General features: G+C 51.7%; 1 protein-coding gene and 1 long non-coding RNA gene across 6 annotated transcripts in view; one reads left to right on the plus strand and one right to left on the minus strand.

Moving 5' to 3' along the window:
- Window positions 1–50: 50 nt before the first annotated feature.
- LOC123782174 (uncharacterized) lies at window positions 51–10,825 on the plus strand. Its single transcript, XR_006776928.2, has 3 exons — window positions 51–489; window positions 7,058–7,318; window positions 10,373–10,825. It is a non-coding gene; the product is annotated as an uncharacterized LOC123782174 (long non-coding RNA).
- Window positions 1,045–13,005, minus strand: part of DHDDS (dehydrodolichyl diphosphate synthase subunit) — a 30,242-nt gene continuing 18,281 nt past the window's right edge. For 3 of the 5 annotated variants that reach the window (XM_045782145.2, XM_045782142.2, XM_045782144.2), the window contains 2 exons: window positions 11,045–11,152; window positions 1,045–3,381 (listed from right to left, as the gene is read on the minus strand). In XM_045782145.2, coding sequence (XP_045638101.1) covers window positions 3,142–3,381; window positions 11,045–11,152 — 348 coding nt within the window. In that variant the 3' untranslated portion in view covers window positions 1,045–3,141. The remainder of the gene's footprint in view (window positions 3,382–11,044; window positions 11,153–13,005) is intronic. The other 2 variants (XM_045782146.2, XM_045782143.2) reach the window with 1 other exon arrangement.

The raw sequence follows: 13,005 nt of genomic DNA on the forward strand, positions 1-13,005 counted from the left end.
AGTGAGGAGGGGGGTACGGGGGGGAGGGCGCGCGAGACGGCGGCGCGCCTAGGGGGTGGGGGCGCAGTGGGGGAGGCGCGCGTCGATGGCAATAAACGAGGACGGGTGCGAGTCGGCGGGCTCTGCGTTTCGGCTCCCGCCAAGAGCTGGCTTTTGCAAACTACCAAGTTCCTTCCACCTTATGCAACCCAGCTACCCACTTCTCCAAGCCATGCGACACTTAGGGCGCATCTCGGCCGCTTTCCTTCCTGTTCCCGCTGGGGGCCCCAGAAGAAGGGTTTGCGAGGCCTGGCCGCACCGCCCTTCTCCGCCGGAGGCGGGAGGAAGCGCGCGGCTTGGAGGCACAGGCTGCAATTCCCAGGCCAAGGCTGACGCTGAAGTGGGGAAAGAGTGGGGAAGCCAGCTTGGCGCAGCCGGACGTGCATCCCTCCAAGCTGCCACTCCGAGAAATCCTTTCGTGCTCCTCACCTGGAAGGCGGTCCGCTCGAGGTGGGGTGGGGGTTCGAGGGGGGAGACTACACGCAGAGGTCCCTTTCGGGTGCAGTGGGGCAGGTAGGAGCTGTCCTTTCAGCACCCGTTTCTCAGCCGCCTCCCCAAATGCCAACGAAGCCCCCCCCACCCCAAAGCCTGTCGAGTGGCTCCCTTAGGTCCCTGTATTCCCAGACCTCGGAACCCCGCCACAGAATGATGGAGAGCAGCCGCCTAGGCCTACTAGCGCTCCCCTCCCCCTACGCTCCACCCGCTCTGGAGACATCAAGCTCAGCTGCCCCCACCCGACGCGGCCACCAAGCCTGGGCGCTGCAAACGCAGCTGGCGAAATCCCTCCTTCCACACTGGCAGGCTGGCTTCCTCTCACTTGCGGGAGGGCAAGGAGGGTGGAGGAAAGCGACCGGGGATTAGGAAACAAGTAGAGGAACAGGTGTTGCGATGGCAAAAGGACTCCTCCACTGGCTTCCCCCACCCCACACGCCCCCAAAGCTGGGGATCCTGGAGGTGGCCAAATGCACCTGAGGGAGGGCAGACAACTGCAGCCGCAAAACCAGGTGTTGTTCTGCTGTACTGTTTGTAGACAAGTTTTACATCTAAGAATTTTAAAATTCTATTTGAAACCCAGAACACAAGAACACAAGAAATATCCTCAAGTGGGGGACTAGCTCTCAGGTGAGAGGACATTTAAATAGGTCCCACCTACTTTCCCGAGGCAAGGGTTGAGCGCGGTTGTACAAGGGTTGTACAAATCCTGCCGGGAGAAGGCAATCACGAGTCCCTGTCAACTACTTGCAGCTCCTGCACCTTGGCAGTAGTGGTCCCTCAGCCCCTCCCCATCCCGCTGTGTCCCTTCCCCAGAACACAGAACCTAAAGCCAGAGAGACACACCAGCTCCATTAATCATCTCTGCTGTACCCCAGTCATATTAGGGAAAGTCAGACACAGAACGGAGACAGGACTCAACAGCCATGCTCACTGGGCAGATTCCGTTTGTTGCCTCCAGCCCCTCATTCCCGCCTTAATTGTAGGGCTCTGCATTATAGCCGCATAATTCATGCCTCCCTAATTAAGGCTGTCAACAGCCCCATTGTAAAGCTGGAAAATGTACAGCACCTGCTCTCTGGGAACCCTGTGCCAGGGATTGGTTGTGGGGAATGCCAGGTGTGTGTGGGGGGCTTGCCAAAGGGTGCATTGATTGGCTTCTCAATCGCAGTGTCTGGCATTTCTGCCTGATTCTGGGAGCAGGGATGATGGCCAAGGGGTCTCTTGTGCCAGGTATCCTGACACAGGAAGGGGAAGAAGAGACTGGAATATAGGGAAGTTAGGGGTTTAAAGCCTACGCTAGGAGCACTGCTTGCAAGACCCCACCTCTCCCCTAGAGGGAGGTGCTGGGGAAACAGTTCGTAGAAAGTGAAAAGGGAAGACTGAACAGAGTGGTGTCTGGCTGGTGGCAAAGGCTGGTGCTTGCTGCTCCGGCACCTGAAGCAGAGCTGCTCAGGCAGACAGCTCTTCAAAGGCACTAATCCTCTCAGCAGCTCTGCAGCAAGGCCTGGCAGGGAGAGGTAAGGGAAAGGACACGGCCCTTGACTTGGCCCTCCTCTCCCTGCTGGGCAGCGTCGGCCCTACCAAGCTGAGACTCCGCCACGCTGAGAATAAATCGTCGCAGGGGCTACTTAGGGGGCCAGGTCAAGAACAGAGACACCTCAAAGACTGAGGCGGTAGGAAGCAGAGTCTGAGATGGTGAGGACAGCAGTCATTTGGGAGAAGTGCTTGTTTCTGTGCTCTGGGTCCTGTGACGCATTCCAGGGAAGGAGGCCTGTGGTGATTCGATTCACCAGGGCCTACAGGCCCTTCTGTTACCCTGTAGTCATGGAGGGGGCCGGTCTCACAGGGGCGTGGAGCCTGGCCCCATGCCCTGCAAGAGGAGGAGAAAAGCTTGTGTGGGCTGAGTCGACAATAGGTAATTGGATTGTAATCACCCGCCTGGCTTCCGAGCGCCATTGGGGGCGCTGAGCCTTTCAGTGAGCAATCAGCACTGTGGTGGGAGGGGGTAGAGCTTCAATAGCAAATCCCAGGTGGAGAGCCCAGGGGGAGGAGCAGCAGATGGGCAAATTTTCTTTCTGTCTCTCCCGCCCCTTCCTTGCCCAAATAGCGCTGGCTGCCTATTAGCTATTTCCCAGCAGATCCAAGGTGGAGCCAGATCTTTTGTGAAAGTCGGGTAGAAGGTGAAGATGGATGGGTAAAGGGCTAGGGTTTCGGAGAGGCCTCTGCCCTGAAATTCTGTTGAAGGATGTGCTGGTGAAAAAATAAAGTGCATCTAGGAGCACACGTAGAGGGGGTAGAGGTGGCAGAGGCGGAAGGAACAGGCAGCAAAGACCTGGGGCTCCCTGCTCTCCAGACCTACTGGTGACCAGAGCTGGCTGGCTTTAGTGTACCTGTGCGAGACTCTCACCTCAACCCTCCCCGGCGGCCACTGTCCCAGGCAGTCCAAAAGGTGCATCTCGGCCCGCAGACCTGGCCTCTGGGGCTCCCTTGCCGAGCAAAGGAAACACAATTCATCATTAGGAGGGAGGTGCCTTTCACCAAGAAAAGAAAGGGGAGTGGGGCCCTGGAGGCAGAGGGCAGGGCAAAGTGGCAGGAGGCCAGCCTCGCTCAGGCCGATGCGGTGCCCAGACGGGCCAGCCAGTCAGCCCGCTTGAGTTCCAAGGCCTGCAGGAAGCCTTGGACCCGCTCTTCCCGTCTGGCTGAGAGTTTGTGCAAGCGCGTCCGTCGGAGCTGGGCGTCCCCACTGGCCTGGAGCCCCTCTCGCAGCAGCTGCTCTGTCACTGCAGCCTGGTCCCTCTCCAGCTGCTGCCTCTTCCGCTCCTCTGCATACATGTCTCGGGCCTTCTGCTAGAGAAAAGTGGGGATTGGGGTGGGGAGATCATTTTTAGGTGTGAGTGGAACTGGGATGGAGGAGGCAGGGGTGGGGCACCAGGCGGGCCAAGTTAAGTGGAACAATGGGGAGTTTGTACCCAGTGGGAAGAGCTTGGGAGTAGGTGTGCAGGGGTGGCGCCCGGGAGGCAAGAGGCCCGGCAGTGGCAATTCTGGGTCCATCTTGGTTTGTTTTGGGTGGGAACCTCTGGCTTTCTTGCAATTCTTCTCAGGCTCACACTTGGAAGGGAACCAGGCGAACGTGGGTCTGACTTCTGGTTCCCCCACCAACTAGCTTTGTGGCTTTGGGCAAATCCTCTCCTAACCTCATTTCTTCATCTGTAAAGTGGGGGTTGTGTCTACCTTGAAGAGTGGTTTTAAGGATTAGCGATAATATATGCAAAACCCTCTCTCGCATATTAGCAGGCTCTCACACAGAAACAGCAATTTCACAAGTTACTGTCTTATTCTCTGCTGCGAGGAAGGTCCCATTCCTGCCTGGGGCACGGCCACTGGGTCATCGCCTTCGGCTTCCCAGGTCACTCTAAGGCTGCCATCCTCCCAACCCCCTCAGCTATTTTTCTGAGGGTGGCTCCAGACTTGCCTCCTGTATGGAGACCGGCCTGACTCTTCCAGCAAATGACCCTCCTAGGAACATTGTGAGAAACAGGCTGGGCTCTCTTAAGCCACTCACTGCATTCTACCGAGTGGAATAGGTGTCAGTGTCCATAGTCCACTTTTTCTGTTAGAAGATAAAGCACATGAAGGCTTGCCCGAGCACTCAGGGCTCCCGGAACCAGCTGACACCAGGGAAGAGATCGAGCTCCCTGGCAGCGCTTCTCGTTCACTTGTCTATCTTCAGACAAACCATAAACTCCCAGATGGCAGAGACCGTGTGGCTTTTCATCTCTGGCGCTTGGGCGCCCTGTACGTGTAAAATACTCAACTGACTGACCAGGTGACCCTAGGAGGGCAGGAGGAAGCTCGAGGCGAGGGGAAAATCCCTCTGGAGCCGGACCAAGGCCTTGCTGTGCCTCCCTGACGTGCTCTGCTCCTGCCATCCTGACTGGCCAGGGAGCCTTCGCACCAGAGCTCCTCCTGCCAAACCCATTCCATGTGTAAGAAACTACACTTCGCCACGAACTCGGCGTTCTACACCGATGACCCTTACCCCATTCCACTTTGTAGTACGGACTTGTGTACCTGTCGGTGTCCTACTCAGCCTGTAAACCTGGATTGCTCGGTCTTCCCCCTTTAAAGAGTATCTTACACATGCACAAGCACCTGACCCTCTCAGTGCAGCTACTTTTTATCTGTTGGAGACAGACATGGAAGTTCAGAGTAGGGAAGTGATTTGCTAGGGTCTCTCAGCAATAAAGGTTTACTGCATGAGTAAAGATGACAAATGGAAATTCTGGAAAATTCCTCCCTAGGCTCCCGTATGAACCCAGGCATTCAAGGACACACTTCTGCTAGGGTGATGACCTCAAACATGGAGCTGTGAAGACTAGAAGGGTTTGAGAAGTCACTGTGAAGGCCTTCCATCTTGCTGGAAGGGCCTCTTCCTGGCCTTGGTCAGGAGGAGCCCTGGGTTTTGCGTACAGGACCAAAGTAGGGTATGATGTACAGGATATGGTCTCAACAATCGACGTGCTTGTGGGCCAATTAGGACACAGATCTACACACAAAGTCCCATAATACAAGGCAGAGGGGCACCTGGGTGGCTCAGTCGTTAAGCGTCTGCTTTCGGCTCAGGTCATGATCTCAGGGTCCTGGGATCGAGGCCTGCATTGGGCTCCCTGCTCAGCAGAAGTCTGCTTCTCCCTCTCCCACTCCCCCTGCTTGTGTTACCTCTCTCGCTTTCTGTCAAATAAATAAATAAAATCTTTAAAAAAAACAAAACAAAACACAAGGCAGAATGTACTAAGGGTCATCAGAGAGGCAAGAGAGAAGGTCATGGAGCTCAGAGAAGGGAGACACTGTCGCTGATGAAGGTCAAGAACAGTGATGCCTCGTGGACAGGCAGAATTTGAGCTGGGCTTTAACCAACGGGAGGATTTGGATAAAGGTGGGGTGCATGGGGGGAGAATATCAGGCAGTGGGAATAATGGCAAAGACACATGGAATTGACTGAAGAGCTTGACCAGGCCAGAGTGAGTCCTCCGCACAATGCGTGGCTTGAGGAAAGTAAGAAAATGAACGCCCAAGCTGGTGGCTGGCTGTTCACCACCAGCTGCTCTCCTCTCACCACCGCCTGTAGCCGGAGCTAAGTGGTAAGTTCTGGCAGGACAGAAAGGAGGGGAGTACCCAGCCACAGAGAGAGGAAACATGGAGCTGCTTCAAGTTACTCTGGGAGCTTCAGGCTTCTTCTGATGGCATTCCCAGACTGAGTGCTGGGCCGGGAGGCTGCAGTCAAGGGAGAGCCTGGCCCTGAACTGACAGGAATCAGATTTACTGTTAGGATGACAGAGCCAGGGGAGCTTCCGAAGACCATCTGCCCAGCCTCCCCATGGTACAGGCAAGGACACTGAGGCTGAGGTGGGGAGGGACATGGCCTAGGGCACAGTGGGCTGAAGTACCACTGGTTTCTCCACTAAGGTAGCTTCCTGAGAGATCTATGGGAAATGCGTTTCTGGATAAGCTGCACTTTGTAGGGGTGGCGTGGGGGAACCAGTGCATATAAATGCCTGTCTGTCCCGCCTCCACATGGTCTGAACCTACCTCCATATTTCAGACGTGTTCTAAGTCTTCTCAGGTACTCAGCCTCAGAACATCCAGGCTCAAGAAGTCCTAACAGTCAATTTCTCTCTCCCTGACTGTCTACTGTCCCTGTATAATGACCAGTCAGGTGTGGGGGTATTAATAATTTCCTTAGAGACTTTTTGTACAGACCTTATGCCATCTTGGTGCAAGATGGAGCTTGCTTTGAGAAATGGGGCTGTGACCTATTCATCTAAACCTCTCCTGAGCATTAAGCCTCTCTGCTCTTGTTCTCTCCTCAGCAGAATTAGGGAGCAAGATGTAATAGCCCCTCCAGTCCATAAATCCTCAAGTCCTCCGCTACACTGTCTGGGCCTGGAGAGAGGATGCAGGCATTTGGTTACAAAACATTCATTAGCCAATGACGAGTCCTCCCCTAAGTCCCCATTTGCCGCAGTCAACGTGCCCGGGTCAGTAGCATGGGGATGCATTTCTGAGGGCTGCCTGAGACAGCCACCCCTGCCAGAAACACCATGTACTGAAGCACCCCTGGGTCTCCCTGCCTAGGGAACTGTACTGGGGCGGGATGAGAAGGGTGCTCCGAGCCCACGGCTTTTCTGGAGACAGGAGAACTCTGATGAAGAGCTCAGAGGCACGCATGGAAAACGACGCTGGCCACCATTCTCTGAAGATGAACCCTGTTCCAGCACTGCTCTCAGCACTTTTGCTGCATTAGCTGCCAGCACCCTATCACAAACCTGTGAGGCAGGACTTTTCTTTCTTTCTTTCTTTTTAAGTAGGCTCCATGCCCAGCGCAGAGCCCAATGCGGGGCTTGATCTCACAACCCTGAGATCAAGGTATGGGCCGAAATCAAGAGTCGGACCCTGAATCTACGGAGCCACCCAGGCGCCCCCAGGCAGGCATCTTACTGACGCCACTCCTCTCGTTTTACAGATGAGGAACACAACAGATACTCTGCAGGGCTCAGTCCCTGCCGGTCGCTCCCAGATCAGCAGGCAGCGCCATGTCTCAATCAGGGATGTCTGAGACAACAGTTCAAGCTTTTAACCTTTCCTAAGGAGAAGACAGTGGCCACCTGAAGAAATAAAGTCAAACTAAAACAGCCGACTGATCCAGCCTCACGTTTCATCTCTGACCAATGCATCAAAGGAAGTCTGGCGGGGACACGTGTCTTCTGTAATACCACCCTTCCAGGTGAGATGGCCCAAACCTTACTGCTCATCTGTCGGTGATCCCCTCGCGGACCTTCCACTCGTGCAGCTTGTAACCGAGGCTCAGTGGCTCCGCCCGGCCACCCACCCCTCCCCTGCTGATGTTCTCTCTGTCCTACTGCATCTGAGTCAAGACGTCCTCCCTTTACCAGCCCCCATTTTCTACAGCTGATGGGTGATCAGCTGAAGACTGCCAAGGTCCCTTCAGGTACCAAGGTCTAGCCCGAAACAGCTTGTAGCTGAGTCCCTGCTTCTCTCAGCTTGCACCAGGGACGCTCATCCCAGGGAGCTACTCGAGCTCTAGAAGCCACCTCCCTGCCCTCTGCCCTGGCTTCCTGTAGGAACAGAGACACACTGGCTTAGAGAGAGAGCAGCTCAGATTTTTAAAATGGAAATTTGAGAAATGGGATGGGAACACAGACATGGAGGATGGAAACTGAACAAGGAACCATGAAGAGTCTAGTTTGGTCATGAGACAGGGTACCTAAAAGGGAGACACTGGAAAGACCAGCTCTCTGGTCTGAGGCCAAACTGGCGAGGATGCTGTTAGTCTGGAATCTACCCTTAGTGCTTCTGCTGAGGCACTAAGATTTCTAGAAACAGAGCTTTGAGGACTCCTGGGTAGATAAAGCCTGGCCAGGATCCCCAAGGGGTCCCCCTGAAAAAGGGTTCAGGATAGTCAACATCTCTGTTATAACTCTGGTTTCCTCGCTTTAAAAATGGTGGCAATAGGGGCGCCTGGGTGGCAGAGCGGTTAAGCGTCTGCCTTCGGCTCAGGGCGTGATCCCGGCGTCATGGGATCGAGCCCCACATCAGGCTCCTCTGCTGTGAGCCTGCTTCTTCCTCTCCCACTCCCCCTGCTTGTGTTCCCTCTCTCGCTGGCTGTCTCTATCTCTGTCGAATAAATAAATAAAATCTTTAAAAAAAAAAAAAAATGGTGGCAATAACCATGGTAGCAACCTTCTAGCACTATACAGAATCTACGTAAAGGATGCCTGACATGTGGTAAGAACTCAATAAATGTTTGCAATTAGGATTCCCAGGTACAGAATGGGACTCCTAATACTTGTCCTCAAACATGTCCCACCTCACCCCATGAAATAGCAGAACCATCCTCCCAAACGCCCAGGCCCAAACCTACATGTCTAGATTCCTAGTAACATTAATATTTGTACTCAATTTGTTTTATCCTCCAAGATCCATGAGTTACAAAATTGCATCATCAACATTACCGCTAACAAAAACCTCTTAAATAATGGTTAAGTTTCCTTTCAGTTTGTATTATCCTTAGAATATATCTCACTAAAGATGTATAGTCAGAGAACTATGTTCAGATAACCTGAATTAATTCTTTTCTCTAGGGGTTATATTATTATCTTAGAGTTACTTTCATTTGTTTCTGTTTTAACATGTTTTTCCCCATCTCGGTCCACTCAGCCCTCCCCCTCCCTACAGCCACCAGCTGACCTTGAGGCACATCCTCTCACCTGGACTACTGGTCCCGGACTCCTGCTCCCCCTGAAAATCCTGAGTGATTGTTGCAAAATGTAAATCAGATCCTGTCATTCCTCTGATCAAAATTCTTCACCTCCGTCACCATGGGCCAAAAGGTCCTGTATAACCAGAGGCCTGACTCCCACCCAGCCTCATCCCACACCCTTCTCCCTCATGCACGATGGTTTCTTCGTTTGCTCTTCCAAGACCCAGCGTCCTTGCATTACTGCTCCTTCTGTAGAGAATAATTCTTTATCCCCAGATTTTCACACGTCTGGCTGCTTTTCATCTTTCATATCATGGCTTAAAAACCACCTCCTCAGAAAGGCCTTCCTTGACTGCTCTGTTCAGTACCTCTTGCTTTCTTCATTACTCTCTAGCATATCACTCTATTTTCTTCACTGCCTTATTACAGTCTGAAATTATCTTATATATTTGTTTACTTGTTTATTATCTGTCTCAAGTAAGACTATAAGCTCCTGGAAGGTAGGAATCTTATGCTTAATATAGTCCCTGACTCATACTTGGTACTCAGTACATGTTTATGCAACGAATGAAAGTAAGTCCTCTCACAGCCACGTAGGAAAGCATCTGAGAAACCTAAAATTACTATAAAAGGCTTCTGAGCAGCCAAATCAGATAAGAGTACCCACGCACAAGAGCTCATGCACCAACACCCTCTGGGCTTTACAGCCGGTTTACCCCCACTTTACAGACTATTTCTAACAAGCCCAACTGACTGGTTTCCTTGCCTATAGCCGATTGAAAACAGGAAATAGGAAGAGGAGGAGGGATGCTGTCAAAATTAGCCATTGATGGTGGTAGAAAATGAGACGGAGGCTGTACAAAAATATACGTGAAATCCCAAAGCCAAGTATTTGGGGGCCATCTAGCTCAGGGCGAACAGTCCCACCCCTCAAGGGCATCACTGTCCAATGAAGGGCTTTAAGATGGCAGCTGCCGTCATCATTAACAGCAAGTGCCTGCTATACACTAGGTGTCAACGACTATGTACAAGACACATTTTGGAAAGTTTTCCATCAAACAAGGGTAGAAAAAAATTTTGGTTCTTAAAGGAGCTTTGGTCATGTGGAAAAATCCAATATTTATTCCTCACTGGTGGTGGATAACTGAGACTCTGCTGTTTTTCCTTTCACTTGAACAGAACTTCCTCTTTTAATTCTTCATATTCTAATGACCAAGCACATGACCAAAGCTTCAAGATTTGACAGACTTATTCCAGGAGTTCTGGACTTGGGATTCATGGGCAGATTCCAGGGGTTATGTGAATCCCGGGTAGTAGTCTAAGTGTTTTGGTGATGAGTACAATACTATGCAAAATGCCACATGTTAGAATGATTTGTGCCATTTTTCTAGGGAGATGGTCTATGGTTTTCATCAGATTCTCTAAGGGGATTAAGAAGCCCCGACTTAAATCATTATTTCCTCCTGGCCATTATCTTTCTAGACTGAAGAAACAGCAGCAGCTTTGGGCTTAAAGGTCTGTGACCTTGAGACACTGACTCTGCCCCTCTGTTTCCAGATTTGGAAAAAAGAAGACACCAAACCTGCGGGACTGCTGGAAGGGTTAAGTAAGGAAATTTACTTGAAAACACCTAACACACTAACCACCACACATACTACCAGTATTATTAAGAATTCTAATCGGATGCAGGAGACTCTGACTCCTATTAAAACGTGTTTCAAGATGTGGTGATCAAAATTGAAAGAAGAACTTCAAATACCGGCAGAACGTATTTTATATAATAGAAAGACAGCGCTACTTTGCTCTTAATCCCTTCCGGAAGAGGTTTGACTTCTGGATACTTCTACGATCCTTTACTAGCTTAATACCGTCAGGGAATGGCCAATATCTCTGAGAAGGCCTTCCTGTGTTTCTGTGGCAAAGAGATTAAACACATGTAACTTGAAGCCCAGTTCTGTCTCTTATTGGTTATGTGTCCTTAACAAGAGAATTTCGATGTATTCACTTGCACGGGGGGGGTGGGGTGGTTAATACCCACGTCACTAGGATCTTGGGGGCATTAAGTGAGATAGTACTTATAAAGTGTTCACCGTGCCTGACACGCAGGAAACAAGTCGCAGCTGCTGTCATCACTCACATGCTTATTAGCAAGCGCCTCGTGTAAGTAGCAGCGATGCTAACCTTTCCTTCCGTCACACCCAGTCAGACCAGCCCTGAGCTCTTTCTTACCTGGAGCATGCTGTGGTTCATCTGGTACTGCAGGATGGCCTCACAGAGGTTCCAAAATGTGTACTCTGGCCACAGAACGGGCTGGAACACCAAGCAGGAGTGGGAAGTCTGGGAAAGCGGGGGGAGGGGGGGAGGGGAGAAGACAGTATAGTTTAGTAGCATGTTGCTGGAACATACTCCTGGTCGAGCTTCCAAAAAAGGAGCAGGCTGAGCGCGACCCAGGGGCCCAGAGAGGAGACGGCCCAGGCACCTTGAGCTCAGCTACCGCTGCCGCCAGCCCCAAAGTCCCTCGCTCGTGGGGAGGGGTCATCTGAGGCGCCTGCATGCAGCGAGGCAGAACTACAGCAGGACTAGATCAACATTCCCACCAGGATTTTTCTGAGAGCCAATTTTAGGCCTATGAAATAACATCTGGATTATGTTATTGGCTCTTGGCCCTTAGAGGTCATCTGGGAGACATGTTGTCTGATAAAAGTCAGCAATGAACAAATGGTAGCTGGGGCTGTTATTTTTTTATTTTATTTTTTTTAGATTATTTATTTATTTATTTAACAGAGATAGAGACAGCCAGAGAGAGATGGAATACAAGCAGGGGGAGTGGGAGAGGAAGAAGCAGGCTCATAGCGGAGGAGCCTGACGTGGGGCTCGATCCCATAATGCCGGGATCACGCCCTGAGCCGAAGGCAGACGCTTAACGACTGCGCCACCCAGGCGCTGGGGCTGTTATTTTTAAGTAGCAGAGTAGGGCACGGTGGTGTAGAGCATGGGCCCTGGGGCCAGACTACCTGGCTTTGGATCCTGGCTCCACCATTTACCATCCATGTGACCTGAGGCAAGTTACTTAACCTCTCTGGGCCTCAGCCTCCTCAACTGTAAACCTGGGGACTAATGGGATGTCTGGGTGGCTCAGTCGGTTAAGCGTCTGCCTTCGGCTCAGGTCGTGATCCTACGGTCCTGGGATCGAGTCCTACATCGGGCCCCTTGCTCAGCAAGCCTGCTTCTCCCTCTGCCTGCTGCTCCCCCTACTTATGCTCTATTTCTGGTAAGTCCTCCAGTTTACTAATGCAGTCTTTTTTTTTTTTTTTTTAATATTTTATTTATTTGACAGAGAGAGAGACAGCCAGCGAGAGAGGGAGCACAAGCAGGGGGAGTGGGAGAGGAAGAAGCAGGCTCCCAGAGGAGGAGCCTGATGTGGGGCTCGATCCCATAATGTCGGGATCACGCCCTGAGCCGAAGGCAGACGCTTAACGACTGAGCCACGCAGGCGCCCCTTCTAATGCAGTCTTTTAAAACTCAGTGCTGAGAAGTAAACTTTCCAGACATGATCTGATCAGCAGAGTAGACCACCGAACCATAAGCTGCACATTATTTCTTTCAATATAGCCAAAGGCCAAAAGTATCTTCAGTAGCTAAATCTTTAAGACTACGGTCCATTAAAATTTCTGGAACTTGCTTCAAAGCTGAGTCGCTCCAACCTCTCCTTCAACAATCATGTGCTACTTAGGGGCCAAGTTAATAGATGATGGAGATTTTCAAGCAAAGGCAAACTGATTTGGCTATGAGCTTTTGGGGGACCACTTACACAGGGGTAACTGAGCTGAGAGGCGGAGGCAGCAGGCCCCTAAGAAAGAGTCGGCACATAGTCTCTACCCCTCGTGGACTGTGCTTGCATAGACACGGCTGCTGCATCTGAAGGAGACAGACCCGTAACTGCAAGGCAAGGTTCTAGCCCAGAGGAGCGGGAGTACCTGGCAGATTACCAGGGCAGCAGTTTACGCTCACGGACACAAGGCAGAAGTCCAGCGCTCTGAACAGGGGCACAGGTGAAGTTCTCACCACAGCTAGATAGCCTGGACTTTCCTCTAGGCACTTCAGAGAGTAAGAACCACACAGGCTGGCAAAGCCAGGGACAGAAGAGGAAGGGACAGCCAATGTTACCAGGCACAGCCCAGATACACCTC

The sequence above is a fragment of the Ursus americanus genome, chromosome 33, assembly GCF_024610735.1.
Source record: "Ursus americanus isolate L20-20 chromosome 33, mUrsAme1.1.p, whole genome shotgun sequence".
NCBI classification, from domain to species: domain Eukaryota; kingdom Metazoa; phylum Chordata; class Mammalia; order Carnivora; family Ursidae; genus Ursus; species Ursus americanus.